This window comes from Bos indicus, chromosome 9 (assembly GCF_029378745.1).
Source record: "Bos indicus isolate NIAB-ARS_2022 breed Sahiwal x Tharparkar chromosome 9, NIAB-ARS_B.indTharparkar_mat_pri_1.0, whole genome shotgun sequence".
Classification (NCBI taxonomy): domain Eukaryota; kingdom Metazoa; phylum Chordata; class Mammalia; order Artiodactyla; family Bovidae; genus Bos; species Bos indicus.
In genome coordinates this window covers 96,741,271-96,759,867 of record NC_091768.1, presented here as the reverse complement: position 1 = coordinate 96,759,867, position 18,597 = coordinate 96,741,271, and the positions used below count along the sequence as shown (strand labels likewise).

The 18,597-nt window shown below is 54.9% G+C and overlaps 1 protein-coding gene across 2 annotated transcripts in view; it reads right to left on the bottom strand.

Moving 5' to 3' along the window:
• The window catches only part of IGF2R (insulin like growth factor 2 receptor), a 102,741-nt gene that overhangs the window by 15,019 nt on the left and 69,125 nt on the right, over window positions 1-18,597 (bottom strand). For both annotated transcript variants that reach the window (XM_070796485.1, XM_070796486.1), the window contains 15 exons: window positions 17,573-17,743; window positions 16,669-16,812; window positions 16,411-16,586; window positions 16,071-16,158; window positions 15,372-15,587; window positions 14,499-14,629; window positions 14,152-14,249; window positions 10,783-10,919; window positions 9,509-9,699; window positions 7,734-7,860; window positions 6,916-7,035; window positions 6,380-6,636; window positions 5,880-6,098; window positions 3,465-3,614; window positions 864-1,025 (listed from right to left, as the gene is read on the bottom strand). In XM_070796485.1, the coding sequence (XP_070652586.1) occupies window positions 864-1,025; window positions 3,465-3,614; window positions 5,880-6,098; window positions 6,380-6,636; window positions 6,916-7,035; window positions 7,734-7,860; window positions 9,509-9,699; window positions 10,783-10,919; window positions 14,152-14,249; window positions 14,499-14,629; window positions 15,372-15,587; window positions 16,071-16,158; window positions 16,411-16,586; window positions 16,669-16,812; window positions 17,573-17,743 (2,387 nt within the window). The remainder of the gene's footprint in view (window positions 1-863; window positions 1,026-3,464; window positions 3,615-5,879; window positions 6,099-6,379; window positions 6,637-6,915; window positions 7,036-7,733; window positions 7,861-9,508; window positions 9,700-10,782; window positions 10,920-14,151; window positions 14,250-14,498; window positions 14,630-15,371; window positions 15,588-16,070; window positions 16,159-16,410; window positions 16,587-16,668; window positions 16,813-17,572; window positions 17,744-18,597) is intronic.

Genomic DNA, 18,597 nt, shown 5'->3' with positions numbered 1-18,597 from the left:
GCCTGGTCCACAGCCGTGCGACTCAGTAAGATCTACATCTCAGGGATGGCTTGGTCCACAGCCGTGCGACTCAGTAAGATCTACATCTCAGGGATGGCTTGGTCCACAGCCGTGCGACTCATAAGATCTACATCTCAGGGATGGCTTGGTCCACAGCCGTGCGACTCAGTAAGATCTACATCTCAGGGATGGTCTGGTCCACAGCCGTGTGACTCATAAGATCTACATCTCAGGGATGGCTTGGTCCACAGCCGTGCGACTCAGTAAGATCTACATCTCAGGGATGGCTTGGTCCATAACCGTGTGACTCTGTAACGTCTATGTCACAGGAATGTGGGCCCCAGCCTCTGAAGCACAGCCTCCCGACATTCAGCCTGGGGCGAGACCAGCCCCTGACACCCAAATGTGTCTCAGGTCGGGGCTGAGGGGTGGTCTCTGGGCGGCAGGCAGAGGTGGAGCCACATAGGCTCTGCCAGCCCCGCCCCCTCAGGCACATGGTCACTCACATGGCCCTGAGCGGCCTCCTGTTCTCCATCTGCGACGTGGAACAGGCCACGTGACCCTCCTCACTGAATGAATGAATCCTTGCCAAGCCCACGAGAAAGGCTCACTCTGAACCATGGGGCACAGAGAGGGTACGAGCCGTGACCGGTTAGCACACCATCCAGCGCCCCTGGCAGGCCGAGCCTGCACCGGGGACAGAGTGAGGACCACCCCCATCTGTCCCCCAGACCCCAACAGTGCACGAAGGACTGCAGGTTCTCCAGCGCTCACGGAGGCCGCATTATAACACACAGAGGAGCCTGAGAGTGACGCCAGGTGGCAGGGGCCCCGAGGTCACGGGCTCTGGGGCATGGCGTTACCTTGAAGGTGCTCTTGGAGAGGCTGGACAAGTTGAAGCTGTAGTACAGCTGTTCGTCCGTGAGGGAGCAGCCGTCCGTCTTCACTTCGTCGGGACAGACCAGAGGAGTCTCCCACTCGAACACGAAGTCACACACACTGGTCCTCAGCAGTTTTGGCGTTCCCTGTTTGGGAGGGGGGCCCAGGTGTGAAATCCACGTGGATTAACAAGTACAGTAACCTCCCCGCTCCCCCCGCAGGGCTGGAGACCCCTGCCCCAGGCGCTGTGGGCTCAGAGATGCTCCCAGACCAGCAGGGGTCCCGGGTGACCCACGGTGGGCTCTCTCCAAGAGCAGGGAGCCACCATCCTCGCCACGGGCAAGCAAGCAGCAGCCCCACCAGGCAGGCCTGCCTGCACCCAACTCCCCTCCGCCCCCAGGCCCGTGTCCCTGCACTTAGCATGCCAATACTCCAGACCACCAGCTCAGAGAAAAGGGTGGGGGTGGGTCTTTAAACTTTGCGACAGGGAAGCCTGAGACACTGAAGAGTCTCCGGCGGCAGAGGAGGGAGCAAGTGTTTCCTGTACATTCGAGGGGCTGTCCCCACCCACGTCTCTGGAGACTGAGGGGATGTTTATACTGAGGGCGAGACACGATCCAGCCGGACATTCCACAGGCCAAGTATCTAAATAAATATCCATCAACGTCCTCACTGCCTCCCCTCCCTCGTTGAGCGGCAGCCATAAAAACAGATGAAGAATTTCATTAATTGTTGCTGAGAATGCGTTTTTCTATTAATGTACACGGAGGAAGTATTTCCACTGAAGATAAAAAAATGCAGGGGAAGGAGAGTTCATTAAATGTCTCTCTGAACTGGACCGCACATGTAGCGTGAGATGCCCTGCTTCTGAGCCCCGCCGAACACTCATCGCTCTCAGCACTCCACCGCTCTGAGACCTAGCGCGAGTCTGGGGGGCACCTGTGGACATGCGTCCAGACCCCAACCCCCAGACACGCGAACGCACGTGCAGAGACAAGAGGGGCTAGCGGATCATGGCTGCCCACACCTCGGTCATTCGGGACTCCCCTCCCGCCCGGCAATGTGTGAACGGAGGCGACATGTCGGTCCAGGAGCTGTGAGGTTTCCACGCAGACGCCCAGGATGGCAGCCCTTCCTGGGAAGGCGGCCGTGAGCCACTTCCTGCCACCATCCACTCACCCACATCGCCCATTCCCATCAAAGGACTTGTAAGGTTTCCAGAATTTAGGAATTTCAAAAGCACAAGTATGGGGGAAGGGAGTTTCCGAAAGACACGTACGCAATGCTATATTTAAAATGGATAACCAAAAAAAGACCTGCTATATAGCACAGAAAACTCTGCTCAACGTTAAGTGGCAGCCTGGAGGGGAAGGGAGTTTGGGAGGAGAATGGATGCACGTATGTGTCTGGCTGAGCCCCTTCGCTGTTCACCCGAAACTATCACAGCACTGTTCGTGGCTCTGCCGTTGTGCTGTTCGGTCACTAAGTCGTGGCCGAGTCTTTGCGACTCGATGGATCGCAGCGCGTCAGCCCTCCCTGTCCCTCACTGTCTCCCGGAGTTGGCCCAAATTCATGCCCATTGAGTCCGTGATGCCACCCAACCATCTCATCCTCATTCCTTAAACGACTATACTCTAATACAAAATAAACAGGCAGCACAGGGGGCTGAGACCCAGGCCGCCAGCACAGAGCTCTCCGGTGGAGCAGAGGTGGGGACCCCTGCCTCTGCAGGGCCACGTGACGTCAGGCAGCCCTCCCAGATCATCACGTAAAGGGGGCCGCAAACCAATGGTTTATCTCCTGTTCCCAGAGGGAGGGCAAGAGAAAACTTACACAAAACTCCTTACAACAAAACAGCGCTCTTTTTTAAAGGAAGCTGTTTTTTAACTGCAGATAAAAGGAAAATCAATGGCCTCCTTAAAAGTAGATGGTACACTATCGTAGCTACTGATACTTTTATCCCAAAGCTCTTCTTTCATTTGCTAATTTGTGAAATATGAATTACATCCGAATGATTACAGCTGCCAAAATGTCTGACTTCCCAACAAGAATAAAATCAGTAATGTTAAAATTTAAAAAGAGAAAACCAAAGTTGACATTTTAGTGTGATGGTAGGCAGGGAGCTCAGACAGTAAAGAATCTGCCTGCAATGCAGGAAACTCGGGTTCAATCCCTGGGTCAAGAAGATCCCCTGGAGAACAGAACGGCAACCCACTCCAGTATTCTTGTCTGAAGAATCCCACGGACAGAGGAGCCTGGCCGGCTACAGTTCGTGGGGTCGCAGAGTCAGACACGACTGGATGACTAACACTTTCTTTCACTCCCAGGCAAAGGTGAAGGCTACTTCTTTGCTCGAGCATTTATCACAACAAGCCTCTTTGTGCCAAATCTGCCCTGGTGACTCCGGGAGGGCCCACTTATTGCTAAACTGAGGGCCTGCAGTGATTCCACACACCACTGACAGCACACGGTGCGAGGCAGGCGCTGTGGACACGGGCAGCCTTCGTCCGAGGCAGGCTTCGAGGGCCTCCGGCTCTGGCTGGCCGGCCCGCACACCGGTGCCTCGTACACCGGTGCCCACTTACCATGCTCACGCCCCGCTTACAGTGGAACGTGATCAGTGAGGTGTAGTTGAAGTGCCGGTCCGCCAAGCAAGGAGTGCTGCTTTCAAAGTTCAAGTAAACTTCGTTGGCTATGGGATTGAGGATCGGAGGTCCTGCCACTCGGCCAATATCCTGAACAGAGAAAGCAGATGACGTTTCAGGAAGGTAATCGTTCCCCAGGTTAGAGGAGTAAGGGCTGACGGAGAAGTTACAAAAGTTGCACGTCCTCAGTTTTGAGGACAAGTAGCACCTAAAGAAACCGTGTTACCAGCGGCTCACGTGAAAAGTCCTGACAGCGAGGCACAAAAAAGAAACCTCACTTTGCCAGTAGGCATCGACTACACGAGCAACAGTGGCTGTGCTTCTGCTCAGGGTGGGGCTTCCCTGGGGGCTCAGACGGTAAAGAACCCGCCTGCAATGCAGGAGGCCTGGGTTCCATCCCTGGGTGGGGAAGATCCCCTGGAGAGCATGGCAGCCGACTCCAGTGTTCTTGCCTCGAGAATCCCACGGACAGAGGAGCCTAGAGGGCTACAGTCCATGGTGTTGCAGAGTCGGACACCACTGAGAGACTAACACTTGACTAAGGGACAAATTTATCACCAAGGCATCTACTCAGGGTCCACTTTCAAAGATTCTAGGCAACAGGAGTCTCAGGTCACACCCGGAAAGCTGCTCAGGCCCTTGACCTGCCGGCCGGAGGCTGGAACCCACATGGCTGCCCCGTCCCCTCAGCGGCACCGAGACGTGTGCACACAGCACACACTCACACCCCCACCACCTTCTGCGGCTTCGCTCGGCCCTGGCACACACCGGCCGCTCAGCCAGTGTTTTTGAGCAAATAGACACACAAATCAAAGAAATGTGATTGGCCAGGAATGGTGTGTATGTATATGTGTGTTTATGTGTGTGAGAGATGAGTGTGCGTGTGAGATGAGTGCATATGTGAGACGAATGTATGTGTGTGATAAGTGTGTGTGAGATGAGTATAGTGTGTGTGTGAGAGATGTGTATGTGGTAAGTGTGTGAGAGATGAGTGTGTATGTCAGATGAGTGTGTGTGTGGTGTGTGAGAGATGAGTGTGTGTGTGTGGTGTGTAAGAAATGAGTGTGAGATGAGTGTGTTGTGTGTGTGGTGTGTGTGAGATGAGTGTGTGTGTGGTGTGTGAGAGATGAGTGTGTTTGAGACGAGTGTGTGTGTGTGGTGTGTGAAAGATGAGTGTGCAGTGTGTGTGAGATGAGTGTGTGTGTAGTGTGTGAGACATGAGTCTGTGTGTGTGAGATGAGTGTGTATGTGTGTGTTTGAGATGAGAGTGTATGTGTTTGAGATGAGTGTGTGTATATGGTGTGTGAGAGATGAGTGTGCAGTGTGAGAGAGGACTGTGTGTGGTGTGTGATAGATTGTGTGTGTGTGAGATGAGTGTGTACGTGTGGTGTGTTTGAGATGAGTGTGTGTTTGAGACGAGTATGTGTATGGTGTCTGAGAGATAAGTGTGCAAGTGAGTGTGTGAATGAAGCCACACAACATGCTCTGTTCACCACGCTAAGGCCACGATGACACACCACCCTCTCTGGTTAGAGAACTTCCTCTATTATTTTTAAACCTGGAATAAGGTAGCCACATGGGAGAAGACGGCTCCCAGCTACCGCCGGGAAGGCTGACCGCAAGCACTTCCTGCCAACACCAACTGTCCAGGCCCCGCGCTCGTCACACAGCCACACTCTGGTCAAGCTCACATCACGGCCAACGTCCCCAACTGCTGCCCACGTCTCTCCCTACCTGCACCACCTGTAACGTCCTCCCGTTACAAGGACATCTCAGTCCCTCGGGACTGGACTCACAGTTAAAACAAGCAGGAAACAGCCCACTCCAGGGGTGCATTTCACTTCAAATAACACACGCTGAGCACCGCGCAAAACATGAACTCGTGAAGGCGATGTTTGGAAAGGCCCAAACCTACGCTGGGAAATGCTGGCGTACACCGAAGCTTTCAAGGCAGAATGCTTAGTTGTTAGCCAATTGGCTTATGCCCTTAATAATAAACTCATTTACCAAAGAACATGCTTGTATTTCACAAGCTTTTAATGACACAAGACCCGCACTTAAGCAGACACCAAGCTCCATCAACATCCTTGGGGACTTCTGACCTGATACAAAAATGCCGTCTCTCCGCACACGTGTTCACATTTTCTCCCGTACCTTCTATCACAACAAGAGACAGCTCAATGCACAAACCCTCACATTCCTCTTCCCCTGGCGGACCCAGAATCACAGAGTCCCAGCTCACGTCCCCATTCGTTCTGCCTGAAGACTCTCCACCGACAGCAAGACACACGACACGCTGGGGGGGCCGCTGAAACCCCCTGCGGGGCGACCTCTGCCCTCGGGCCCCACACTCACTATCGGGGGGCCGTCCACGGGAACCTTGCACACGGCCGTGCCGGCGGGGCAGGCCAACCCGTGCATGGGGTTGAGCGGCTGGCAGATGTTGATGTAGAAGTCGGGGCTGGTGTCGGAGCCGTCGTCCTCACTCTCATCGTATGCTTCGTAACCCCCGGTGCGGTGGATGAGTGGGGACAGGTCGATGAGGGAGCTGCCGTTCCTCACGGAGCACTCGGTCTATCAGACGGGAAACACACCTCTGGGTTGGCATCTACAACAACTGAGCTCCTGACCACTGACCAGCAGTCACCGCGAGGATTTAGGCTGAACGAGAAACGCACTAAAGGTGGATCAACCACCACCCCCCACCACGTGTTTTGCTTTATTTAGCATCGGGCACTCTGAACCAAGCGTTATCGGGGCCACGGGAGTGGACGAGAAGTGGGTGGGGTGCCCCAGGACCCATGGGAGAAGTGGAAGGCCCCTAGGTTGGGCGGGCTGGGCCGCCCCGGACTCACCGTCTGCTCGCAGGCCAGGGGTGTGTGCCAGGAGAAGAAAAGCGTGCACGTGCGCTTGTCCAGGGAGATCAGCATGGGCCTGTTGGTGGGCCCGACCTCAGGCCTGCACACGAAGCTGATGACGCTCTTGTAGGTCAGGCCGGTCTTGGAGGGGCAGGGGGAGCCGCCCTCATACACCAGTTGCAAGACCTGGTCCACGTAGGTCAGCCTCTTGCTCGCCTTGCCCACGCTGATCCTGGTCTGCCCAAAGCAGGCCCCTGTGCCCAGCACAGAGCCGGTGGGAAGGACACACAGTCAGGGACCCAAAGCACTTGCTTCCTGATAACGTACTTCCTGCAGACCCGGATGCTGCAAGCCACAGCCTGCACTCCTGGTAGTGCTACCCAATTTCAGCAAATGCTACACGTCTAATACTTCACCCCATGGTTACAAATCACCCCCTCACAGCCCCCGCCCTGACCCCAAGAGGATTGCTGCCGATGAAGGCATCTGATCTCTTCGCTGGAGGGGGCGCGTGGAGGGCAGGCCGCACTCACCCACGCCGTTGGCACAGTTCTCGTTGTCCCCGCACACGCTGAGGTAGACTAACCCCTTCTCGCTGTAGGCGGCGGTGAAGCCGGCCCGGCCGCTCAGAGAGCTCAGGTCAAACAGGTGTCCTGCACGGGGTGGGCGGTGGGACACAGTGACCCCTCACCCACCTGCTCAGACACGGATCCCACGGGCCATGAGGCCCCGGACTCCTCGTGATGAATCTGCCCCCTTCACTGGCTCGGCCCTGAGAACCTTCCTGACCCGCTAGAGAGTACTGGGGAGAGGTGGGCGTCCTCCTGGGGCCGGGCCTCAGCAGCTCCTGTGATTCGGGGTGGGGGGAAGTTGGGGAGGCCCAGACAGCACTTCCCGCTGCCAGAGAAGCACCCTGTGTTCCCAGTGCTGAGACTCAGCAGTTCCCTGGGTGCCCCTCCAACCTCACCCAGATTAACCCTGAAAGGGAACAGGAGATCGACTCCAGCTCCACAAGCCAAGAGCCAGGGACCGACAACCCCAGAAACAGGGGCAGTGGGAGCACAGGTTTCAGGGGGACTGGCCGTCTCCTCCACTGAAGGAGAGTCCCGAGTCAACAGCAGCCCACAGAACTGGCACAAAAGGCCAACGTGCACCCTCCAGACAGGACACTGCCTGCTTCTCAACCTCATCCGGGGCCTCTCATCATGCCGGGGGTGGGGTGGGCGGGTCCCTCACTGCAGGGGCGGGGGAGGCCGGCGGGGTCCCTCACTGCAGGGGCGGGGCGGGGGAGGCCGGTGGGGTCCCTCACTGCAGGGGCGGGGCGGGGAGGCCGGCGGGGCCCCTCACTCACCCGTGGCGGGGTTGGTGACCTGGCAGTCGTCGTGCACGTTGCTCTTGACAGCGCAGGCGGCGGCCGTGGGCCAGGAGAAGGTGTATTCGCAGTCCTCCACCGCGCTGATGAACATGGGCCTGGAGTTCTAGAAACGAGCAAAGACAAAGGCGGCTGCCAACGGGCCACAGGGCGGACCTGGGAACAGCGCTGACCCCCGTCAACAGGAGCTCCCCTGCGCCGCCTGTGACTCATCCGTCCCGGGGTCTTCGTGGGACAGAGGCAGGTTCAGAAAAAGCAAGGGGTCAGTGTCTGCTCTGGAGACGCCCCCGAGGGCCCTGACACACACGGACGAGACGAGGCCTGAGATCCACGCAGGGGCCAGGGGTGTGTCCCTGCAGCCAAGCAGTGAGACGGGGCGCAGGGGACGGGTGGGCGAAGGATGAGCAGAGGGCCACCATGAGTCATGAATGAGGAAACCCTCGGTCATGCTCTAAAAACCGGAACTGAAGTTTGTTACGGGAACAAAAGGGGAAGCGCCTCCAGGACTAGTGACAACTTGCGAACCGACCGACCCCGCACCGCCCAGGCGAGGAGACTCCCCGCCTTCCGGACGTGCCTCGTCCACGTGGCTCAGGCCAGCCTGGTGCAGCAGGACCCTTCTCCCCAGATAACCCAGACCCAGGCACCTGCATGCAGAGCCCCCCGGGGCCCCTCAACTGTCCTGCTCAGCCATGAGCCTCTCCGCTCAGTCACACAGGGAGTCTATGAGGGCCCAGAGTGTCTGCACCCCAGGAGCTTGGGGGTCCAGGCTCAGCCTCCGCATAGTCTCTAGAGGAGAACCTCAGCATCCACCCCGTCCAGGGGGGCAGGCCTCAGGCCCCCAGGAGGCTCTCCCTGGGGCTCCCCCACCACCAATTCTGGCCACATGCAGCTAGACGATGACACTGAGTGGGCTAGCTCAGCCTGTCCTCATGGCCCGTAGCCACAACCCACAGCTTCCACAAAAGCACCTTCATCTCACAGATGGACTTGTCCCCACGGTAAAAAAAAAAAAACAGTCCAGGAAGACAATTAATTCTGCACCCACCTCCACACTGCACAGACCAACCCTCTGGGGAAGGGACTGCCCAGAGATGAGACAAGACTCCGGCTCTCATGCACCAACCACAAGCCAGCAACGGGGCCCGGAGCCTCCGGTCTCTCCTCTCTACCCTCGCCGGAGCTCGCGTTGGTAACGGGTGACCAGCTGAGAGGGATGAAGGGACTGAGGTGCACGGCCAGGAAGCGGCAGAGCTTGGCTTGGAACCAGGTCTGCCGACCTGCCGTTTTTACCCCTGAAGATGAGGGGCAGGCTGGCAAACAGCAGTTCTCTCTCCAGCCTCCAGGGGGCTGAGTCAGACTTTGACAATGATGAGTCACACAGTCATGTCGGACTCTTTGCAACCCCTCAGACTGTAGCCCGCCAGGCTCCTCTGTCCATGGGATTCCCCAGGCGAGAATACTGGAGTGGGTAGCCATTCCCATCTCCAGGGGATCTTCCCAGTCCTGGGACTGACGCTGCAGCTCCCACATTGCAGGCAGATACTCGACCACTAAGCCACCAGGGGAGCCCCTAACTCTGGAAGTTGAATTGCCAGGGTGGGCACCCAGGACCACAGGCCCAAGGCCGCACTGCCTGCGCCCCCTGTTAGGCCGGGTCACCCTGAGGGCTTCACCACGCACCCGAAGGAAGTGAGACGTCAGTCCTGCTGACTCAGGACCCACGCCAGGGTGGACACAGCTGGGTCACTCACCACGTGGCTCTCGCTGCACGTGAAGCGGATGGTGGTTGACTTCTTCCGAATCTGGTCTGGACACAAGTCACCGTCAACGTACTTCAGGAGGGTCAAGCCCTGGCTCCACTGAGGACTGTCCCGCACCCTGCCCAGGTTCACGGGCTTGGGGCCGCCCAGCAGACACACGGCCGCCTCCGGAGGGCACGGATCTGTAGCACAAGCAGAGATGATTAAGAGCGACCATTGGCCGCTTTCCAGACTAGGACTCACAAGGCACCTAACGTCTGGCACGCGACACTCTGACTCTAACGTCTGGCACGCGATACTCTGACTCTAACAATCACTCCAAAATACCAGTGGTTCCCATTGTTTAAGTCAGATGCTGATGACGCCACGAGCTCTCATGGCATGAAACATTAATTTACTGCAGATGGACTGGGGGAGGGTAGATGTGGAGAGTCAGGAGAATTCAGGACAGGACAGCCTCAGTTTTTCTGACCCCCAAATGGGATGAAGCCGAGAACACCCAGACTGAGCCCAGGGGACGTTGTGAATGGCCTATGTCCACGTGCTATCTTTATTTCAGAAGTCACCAAGAACTGCGCCAACTCCCCAGTCCTGGAAATGTCTGAGTTACCTGCCCGGGGAAAGAACGGGCGGGCCCCACTTCATGGACTGAGAGTGTGGGGTCACCAGGCGGCCAGCACACAAAACAGGGAAGTGGCCACGGCCACACCGCATGCAGCAGAGAAAAATCACTCAGGATGTGAGTGGGCTGCATAGACCTGCCAGGGAGACAGAACAAGCTCCGTCTGCAGGACCCCAGCAGGCCGAGGGGGGCATCGGGGTCACTCCAGGTTGCTGCTCCTGGTCCCCTGGGTCCAACCAGCTCTCGCCTCATCACTGGCACCAAGGGTCTGGGTGCATCGTACCAGGACCCCCACCCACTTTACTGTCAGTAAATACAAAGGGTGTGTGGCCACATGGCCATTCGCCGCCTTCCAATCTCCTGCCCTGGCTGAGAACCACCCACCACCGTGATTACCTCCCGCTACCTCCGTCTCTTGACACTTCAAACAGGTCCTCACGCTCCCAGCACGCCTTCAGCACTGACTTACCCTGGACCACACCAGGGCCTGGTCATCAAGACCCGCAAGTCCTCCTTCCACTTCCGGGCTAATGTGTCCCGACTCCCATGTCAGAGAGTGACATGACTTCGAAGAATCCGTCCTGACTCCCTTTCTCCCCCACAAACTCCCTACGAGCCCCAAGCCCCCGCGCCCCCCGCTCACCTGAGCCAGCCTGCGGGGACAGGGACTTGCACACGTTGATGAGGTAGTGCTCGGTGGACCCTGTGCCCGTGACAGCCTCCCAGTTGTCGCTGTACCTCGACAGAGACGAGAGGTCGTAGGTTTCCCCAGCCTCGTTTCTGCAGGGAAGGAAAAAGCGCCCCGGTAAGGTGCAGCTGGATTCCGATTCAGGCTTGAGCACCCCGGCTGGAAAGGCTCAGTGCACAGGAGGAGTGTACTCCTGACACTCCAGGGCACCAGACCCTACCAGAGGCTGGACTTGACCCCTGGGGTCTCCAGCTCCAGGCAGAATCAGCAACGACACAGCCTGAGCTCAGGAAACGCCAAGCCTTGGTGCAACGAGATTATGTACTCAACAACAACAGAAAAAGCAAAGTGTAGTGCGCGCCCTGCTCAGGGCAGTCAGGAGACAGGGTACACAGACGGCTGACACACGCAGCGCCCAGGGCATCCCGGTCAGGCCACCTGCTGAACAAGCCCGAGGCCCCCAGCGGTTCCCGAAGTAAATGGGGCTGGCGTTGACCTCCCTGGAGAAAGTTTACTTTCTGCACGAACCCCAGGCAGGGACAGGTACTGAGAGCCAGCCCTCCGCCGGGTGCAGAGTCAAGGCTGAGAAAGACACTCAGCCTGCCCAGGGGCCCGAGTCAGGTGGGGACACAGGGCGGCCAGAGACACCACTTCACCTGGGGAGACCAGAATCAGCCACTCGTTCAAAACTACATGCCAAAGGCGGGTGGTGGTGTTGATGGAAACGGATAAAAATCGCCCATCCTATGAAGACTGGAGAGGCCACAGGTATTTTTTTTTTTTTTTAATGTACAGTAGAACAGATGGTAATCAGAGTACAGAGAAAAAATAAGGCAGGGAAGGAATGTGAAGTTTGGGAGGGGAAAGAGGAAGTGAGATTTTTAGACAGTGGCCAGAGAAGGCCTTTCTGAGAAGGCCATCTCTGAATAAGCTTAGGATGATGCGGAAGAGCCTGCCCCACAGGGAACCGGGCAGAGGGAGCAGTGGGAACCAGGAGCCTGGGGCACAGAACGCCAGGGTGTCCACAGGAAAACACGGGGCCCTGTGTGGACGGAGCAGAGCAGACAGGAGCCATGGCACAGTGGGAGCTGAGGCTGGCAGCGGGGCGGGGGGTGTTCCAGCCCACCAGACGACTTCAGCTGGTAGCTCCAAACGACACAGGGGCTTCATCGCATCGCGGGGCCGCAACGACATTGGCCTGGGCTGACTTACAACCTCCCAGGACCACTCTGGTCTACGGCCATACCACTCTGAACACACACCTGATCTCGTCTAATAAGACCTCTAACCCCTGTGCAGGGCCAGTCCACGGTGGCCAGGGGATCACTGAGGGGCCGCTGCACCCATGCAGGGGGAGACGGGGATGGTCAAAACGGGGGGCGGAGGGGGTTGGTGCTGCTTCTGGAAGACAGAACTCTAAGTACTTTGAAAGCTGAGGGACCATTAATGGGATGAGTGAAGGGATGGGGCTGGCATTAACATCGGCATCTGTGGGAGACAGACATTTGCAGAAGCTGATCCTCAAGAACTCCATAGAACGGATAGAGATTTACTGTAAACGGTTAAAGACCTAAAAGAAGAAACTGCAACTATAATAAAAGGGGGGTGGAGTGGAGAGAAGAAATGAGAAAGAGTACCAAACAGAACTCAGTCATGAAAATTAAAAAGACAACGAGCAGGTGGAAGAGCAAATCGAATCAGCTGATGAGAGAACCAGTTAACGGGAAATAGATCTAAGGAAACAGAATGCGGTACAGAAACAGATAAAAAAGACACTTAAAATATACAGTGCATACGACAGGCAAAGTTAAGATATGATTAATAAAAGGCCCACAACAAAAGGCAACCTTCAAAAATGCAGTCACTGAAAATACTCCTAACTGAGTAACAGGCATACATCTTCAGTTTTAGGAAGTACCACCTTCCAAGCAACATAAATAACAAAGCCATGCGTAAGCAAAACAGACTGAGACCACAGAGCAAACCCAAGAGAACATGTACAGAAAAGGCAGGTTATCTGCCTGATAATGAAGCTAGGACTGAGAGGCCAGGCTCTCTAACAGCAACCCGAGATGGCTCACCTCCCAAGGGCTGGTGCACACACGCAGAAGCATTCACCTGGGCTTCTGTGCCAAGTGAGTGGTGATAAAACTGAGCCCTTTCACATGAAGGCCAAGATTAACGCCACACACTCCCTACTGGTACAGGACCACCAGGCAGTGTTACGGTGCGCCTGGACCCCAGGGCCAGCTCCAACAGCCTGAGAAGCCAGCGTCGGAAGACGCACTAATTCCTTCCCAGTCCCAAGTGGGACATCCTGATACAAACTCCTTACCCCAACAGAGACCAGAGGCAAGCAATCTGCAAACAAGCACGCTGCATAGCATTATACAAACAGAGTACTTAGAGAATGAAAATTAGGTCAAAAGGAAAGGGCGCAATGCAAAAAGGAAGAGTAAGCCAAAGAAACAGATATTTCTTTTCCTTTGCAAAGGGAAGAAATTTATATAGTCAAACAACCAATGAGTATTTTTTAAAACCACAACTTACAATTTATGTGAGAAGGAAAAAAATAAGTCAGAACTAAAACACTAGACCACAATCCTGTGGAGTTTGGGAGACTGTGTTTGGTGCTAAAACATTCTCTATTATTTCATGGTTGGAGGGGTGGGTAGAGCTATGGGTCAACTTTAGCTTCCTGTTAAATCAAAATTACATGTGTAAGGCAACCACTAAAAGAAAATGGATTATAACTCAGGGAAAGTGTGATGAGATTTTTTTAAAAGAAAACAAAAATTAGAATCCGTATCCTCAGAGATAATTAGAAGGACTTATGTGAAATTTAAAATAAAACTTTCCAAAGGACAGTTTTTTTTAAATTCAGAAAATATTCCAAAATGGAGTAAAAACTCATAGAAGATGAGCAACAAACTTTTTCACCAAATGTGCATGGTTCTTGTTGGAAATGGGACAAGGCCTTCAAAATTGAAGGAAACCTAATTTGACTCTGTCGTAATCCTAGTCCCAGCTAATCAGATCTGAGAGCAAGTCAGTGGCATTTTCAGACACTGCATGGGTCCTCTGCTACCCAACCTCTCCACAGTACAGGAGGATACACTCCAACAAAAAAGAATACAGAACAGAGGACCTAAAACCCAAGAAGCAAAGGACCTAAGCCAAGAGCGATCCAAGAGTTTAATATGCAGAACTAAAGCCTAGAGTACTCACCTAATCTAGTTCCCCGTCCCCACAGGCCACTATTGAAGCAAAGTATTACCGTGTAAACCGGACTGCCCCCCGAGAGTCAACGCCCCATCGACTTACTTGAACGAACACTCGGTCAGGTCGTAGGGCGGGCAGGCGTACTGCGTGCGCCACTCAAACAGGTAGGAGCAATCGGACGTCTCCTGGAGAAACACGGGCTGCAACGGCAGAGACGAGATGTGAAACGGGAAACCCTGGGTGGCCGGTGCTTAGGACGCATATCGGAAGGGACAGACCTGCTCATTAAGCTTGAGACAAAACTGATCGAGGTTTTGAACACTGAGTCTGTAAATCACACACTTGAACTAGGTTTAACCAGGAGGTTGCACGAGACAGTAAGAGCAGGCTCGTTTTATGAAAGACAAGGCAGCAAAGCCAGGGCGAAGTCCCGCCCTGAGTGCACTCACCGCCTGCGTGCTGCGGTCGCAGTAGAAAAAGATGGTGGTGGAACGCTGGTACACCTTGTGGCAGGTGTCGCCCCCGGTGTAGTTCATCTTCAGCACCCCATTCTCGTAGGTCAGCTTCTGATTAAACAGACCTGCCGAAGAAGCAGCCAGGGATGTGAGGATGGGCTCAGGAAGGCCCCGGCCGGTCAGCACAGACGCGGCCCATCGCATACCCTGAACAAACCCCCACAAGACCAAGCACGCCAGGCCCGCCAGCTCCTTGAACCAGGCCTCCTCTCACCCCAGGCCGTGACCTTCAAACCAACAGACACGCAGACCACAGACCAACAGATAGATGCCACGCAGACACTCCTTGACCTGATGAGCTCAGAGGATGCCGGCTCCTCAGGGAGGCCCATGGACTCACTCTGCCAGCTACTTCGTGATTTGTAAAAAAGTCGTAAGTGCATCACCACCTGCCCAGCTGCTGAGAGAGCGTGAGGACCGACAGTCTGCCCTACCAGTTTCACGGCCCAGCCCAGTACCAGACACGTGCCCTTCATCTCTGTTCTACAAAGTACCACGCCAGAGCACCTACCAGTAGTCCAGTGGGTCCCAAAGTTGGGATAAAAAAGAAGAAATATGAGCTGAGAACTAACCAGTGTCGCTAAGTAAGAATGAAATAAGCTCTTAACGACACGCGTCAGCGTGTGTCCTGTGAAACCAGCAACATCGCTAACACGCTGTTTTACCAGGACACAGCAGATGTACTTCTTTTTCAAGAAAGATACCGTCTGTAGATCTTAAAACACAAGATATAATCTATCATCTTAAATGTGGAATTCCATACTTAAATACGGAATTCCAAGAAGAGAAGGAAGAAAACCACAGTACCTGCCACTTTTTGAAATCCCTGGGGTCCCCGCTTTTCCTGGCATGATGAGATGACCTTGGACTTGTCACTGGTTGGGCAGACGCCGGATGTCAGCTCTCCGCAGACGCGGAAGTAATAGGTGTATTCGCCGGCCCGCACGACAGTGTCGTTCAGACCAAGAGGTATCAGGTTATACAGGTTGCCGTGCCTTGGGTCTCTCACCTCGCAGTAGTCTCCTGCAAGAACGTGAGAGGGGAAGGGCAATCACACACATACACACACACACACACACACACACACACACACACCTTCAGGCAAAACTTCTGCAACCTTTAATCAGCTAAGTACTGTCTTAAAACAGGCCTTAAATACCATTTCCACCTTCTCTCCTTCTAGCTTGTATGCATAAGACAAGCTGCCCACAGTCTTCTAGAAAAGCTTAGGTCACCGGAGGAAGGAAGATCCACTTAAAATCAAACCTCACGTTCACGCTCTCAAGTGTGAGACGCCAACAGCCCATCGACCCAGCAGGGGAGGAAAATGTCCCTGGTGAAGGGAACAATGGAGTGGAGTGGAAAATTCAAGGACAAGAAGCTATCCATCCACTAATAAATACATAGGCGTCTCGCGATCACGCCCAAGTCTTCACATCTAAGATGCTATCAGAGCACGCCCTACATCACACTTTCACAACTTAGGTGGGCGGGGCCAGGTCTTACCTTCCGCACGCACGACGGGACAGGCTTCCACGGTTCTCCAGAGAAACACATACTCACAGTCGTTCTGGAGCTGAAAGGTCGGGGAGCCCTGCAACGGAAACCAGCGCTCAGCACATGCTCATCCACTTAAGAAGGGAGTCAGAAGGTAGCAGGATGGACACGCAACTCTTCACCTCCATGAGAGAAATACATGGACAGCCCTCAGGAAACACACCAGACCAGGACATTCTGGTCCAATCCCATCAACAGCCTAAAACCCCCCAACACTCCGGCAAGTTCAACATCAGATGCAAGGCCTGGAGTCTGGGGGAGGCGGAAAGGAGGTTGCACGGACACGCACCGTCGTGTGGGCACACTCGAGGTTTATCCTGGTGGAGAAACGCTGGTTCTTGCACTTGTCCCCGTTGACGTAGACGAGGCTCAGGGACCCGTTGGCGCCCACCTGAGGACTGATCTGCACGACGCCTAGGTTCAACTTGCTGTCTTCCGTCACCAGGCAGGACCCCACAGCGGTGCCTACAAGGGCCAGGAGACAGCGTTGAAGGTGGCGGGAGGGGAGGAAGGCCAGGTGAACTCGAGTCCAGGGCACGGCACGCACCGTGGCAGCCGGGAATGTACGGGAGAGGCGTGCACACGCTCAGGTAGAAGGTCCTCTTCTTCCCCTCATCGAACGTGTCAACCGCAGTCCACGGCTTCCTGGCCTTGCTCAGGCCACTCAGATCATACTCGTTCCCGGCGGGGTCTGAAATACACGGGAGCACTGCAGAGCCCTGCCCTCCTGGTAGCTCTGGACACCACCTTTCAACCCCTTAAGGAGGCAGGAACTTAACACTCGTAACAGAAATGAGCAGACCCACAGGAAGCCGACAGGCACCTCCTGCAGAAACATGCACCAGCCCTGACGCTCAAAACTGCCACGACGGGACTTCCCCAGCGGCCCCGTGGTTGAGACTTGGCGCTTCCAATGCAGAGTTCGACCCCTGGGCAAGGAACTAAGATCCCACACGCTATGTGCCACAGACAAACTTTTTTTTTTAAGTAAAAAAAAATTAATTAAAACTTTAGTGATTCCTAATTTTAAAAATTTCTTTTAATTCCAACACAGAAACAACCAACCAAAGAAACCAGCTGTTACAACAGAGCACCACGGCTGAGGAGGTGGGGGCCGCCACAAAGAGTGAGGATCCAGCTCAGAATCGGGGACCCCTTTCAGAACTTTATCCTCTTATCCTCTTCTCCCTCCAGTAAGGAGCTCCAACAGTGCACTTGATTTTTCCCCCCCTAGTTTTCTTCTTTGTTCGTAAGTAGCTTCTGATCCCAAACGATAGCTCAAAACCATGAACCCAGATTCACTTCAAGAGAAGTTTTACAACTCTAAGCATCATTCAAGGGAAACATGTAACACAAATGTCATGCTGCCTGAAAATAAAACACACACACACACGCACATATACACACACATATGCTCACAGGCACGCACACACACTTCCAACCGGTCTCACCTGTGACTTGGCAATCTACCGGAGAAGGTACACAGGCCAGCGCGGTTTCAAACTCGAAGAAAGTGTCCCGGATCCCCAGGCTAGAGTCGATGTCCTGGTGCAGGAACTTGGGTGTCCCTGGGTAAACGTCATCATTGCAGACGAAGCGGATGATGAAGGCATCAGCCCTCCCTGGGAACAGAAGGCCAGACTGTTGAGAAACAGCAGTGACCACAGCGTCGCCAGACACACAGCTCACTGGGACAGCGTGCCCAGACATGAGCCTCCAGGCTCGTCTAAGACAGTGTCTCAGCACCCAATCTGTTCCAGGGACCTGAGCTAAGAAGAGGTCACACTCATTGGGACAGTGACCCTCGTAAGGAAGGTTCACACCATGAGCACGGTGTCTTGGCATTCCTCTATTCCAAGAAGGATGAGAGCACTACATCCATTTATCCACCCAAACACTAGAAAACCACCACTCTCCTTCAAGGGTTTATTCAACAATGTTTACTACATTCATACTACACACAGGAGTGAGAGAAACAGAAAAAAACTCGCTCTCCTGGGAGCTGACCCTCAAGGCTGCTCAGCGCCCTGACAGTGAGCAGACTTCATGCAGCCTCGGCAGGACAGATGGAAATGCAGGAAGACACTGCAGGATGGGGCTGAGAAACCCCAGGGTTTGGCAGGGGGGGGACAAGGCACGATGGCTGGGCTCACTGGAAGGTGCCATCTGACCCCAACCCTGCAGAAGGGAAGAAAAGAACCGCCTGGCTGTCTAGAACGGAGACTGCCGTGAGCAGCGGGAAACACCAAGGACGAGGGCTCAGATGGGGAGGGTGGGCCTGCCTGGTCGAGGAGCAGGAGGTCGGAGGGGCCCGAGCAAGGAGCAGCAGGGCTCCCGTGGCCACTGGACAGGCCTGGCTGCTGCTCTGGGCACACGGGGAACCCTGAGCCAGGAGGGGGTGGTCTAAGCCAGGAGTGATACAACCCAACACTTCGAACATCACTCGACTTGCGGAGCCGAGCACAGACCACTGGGG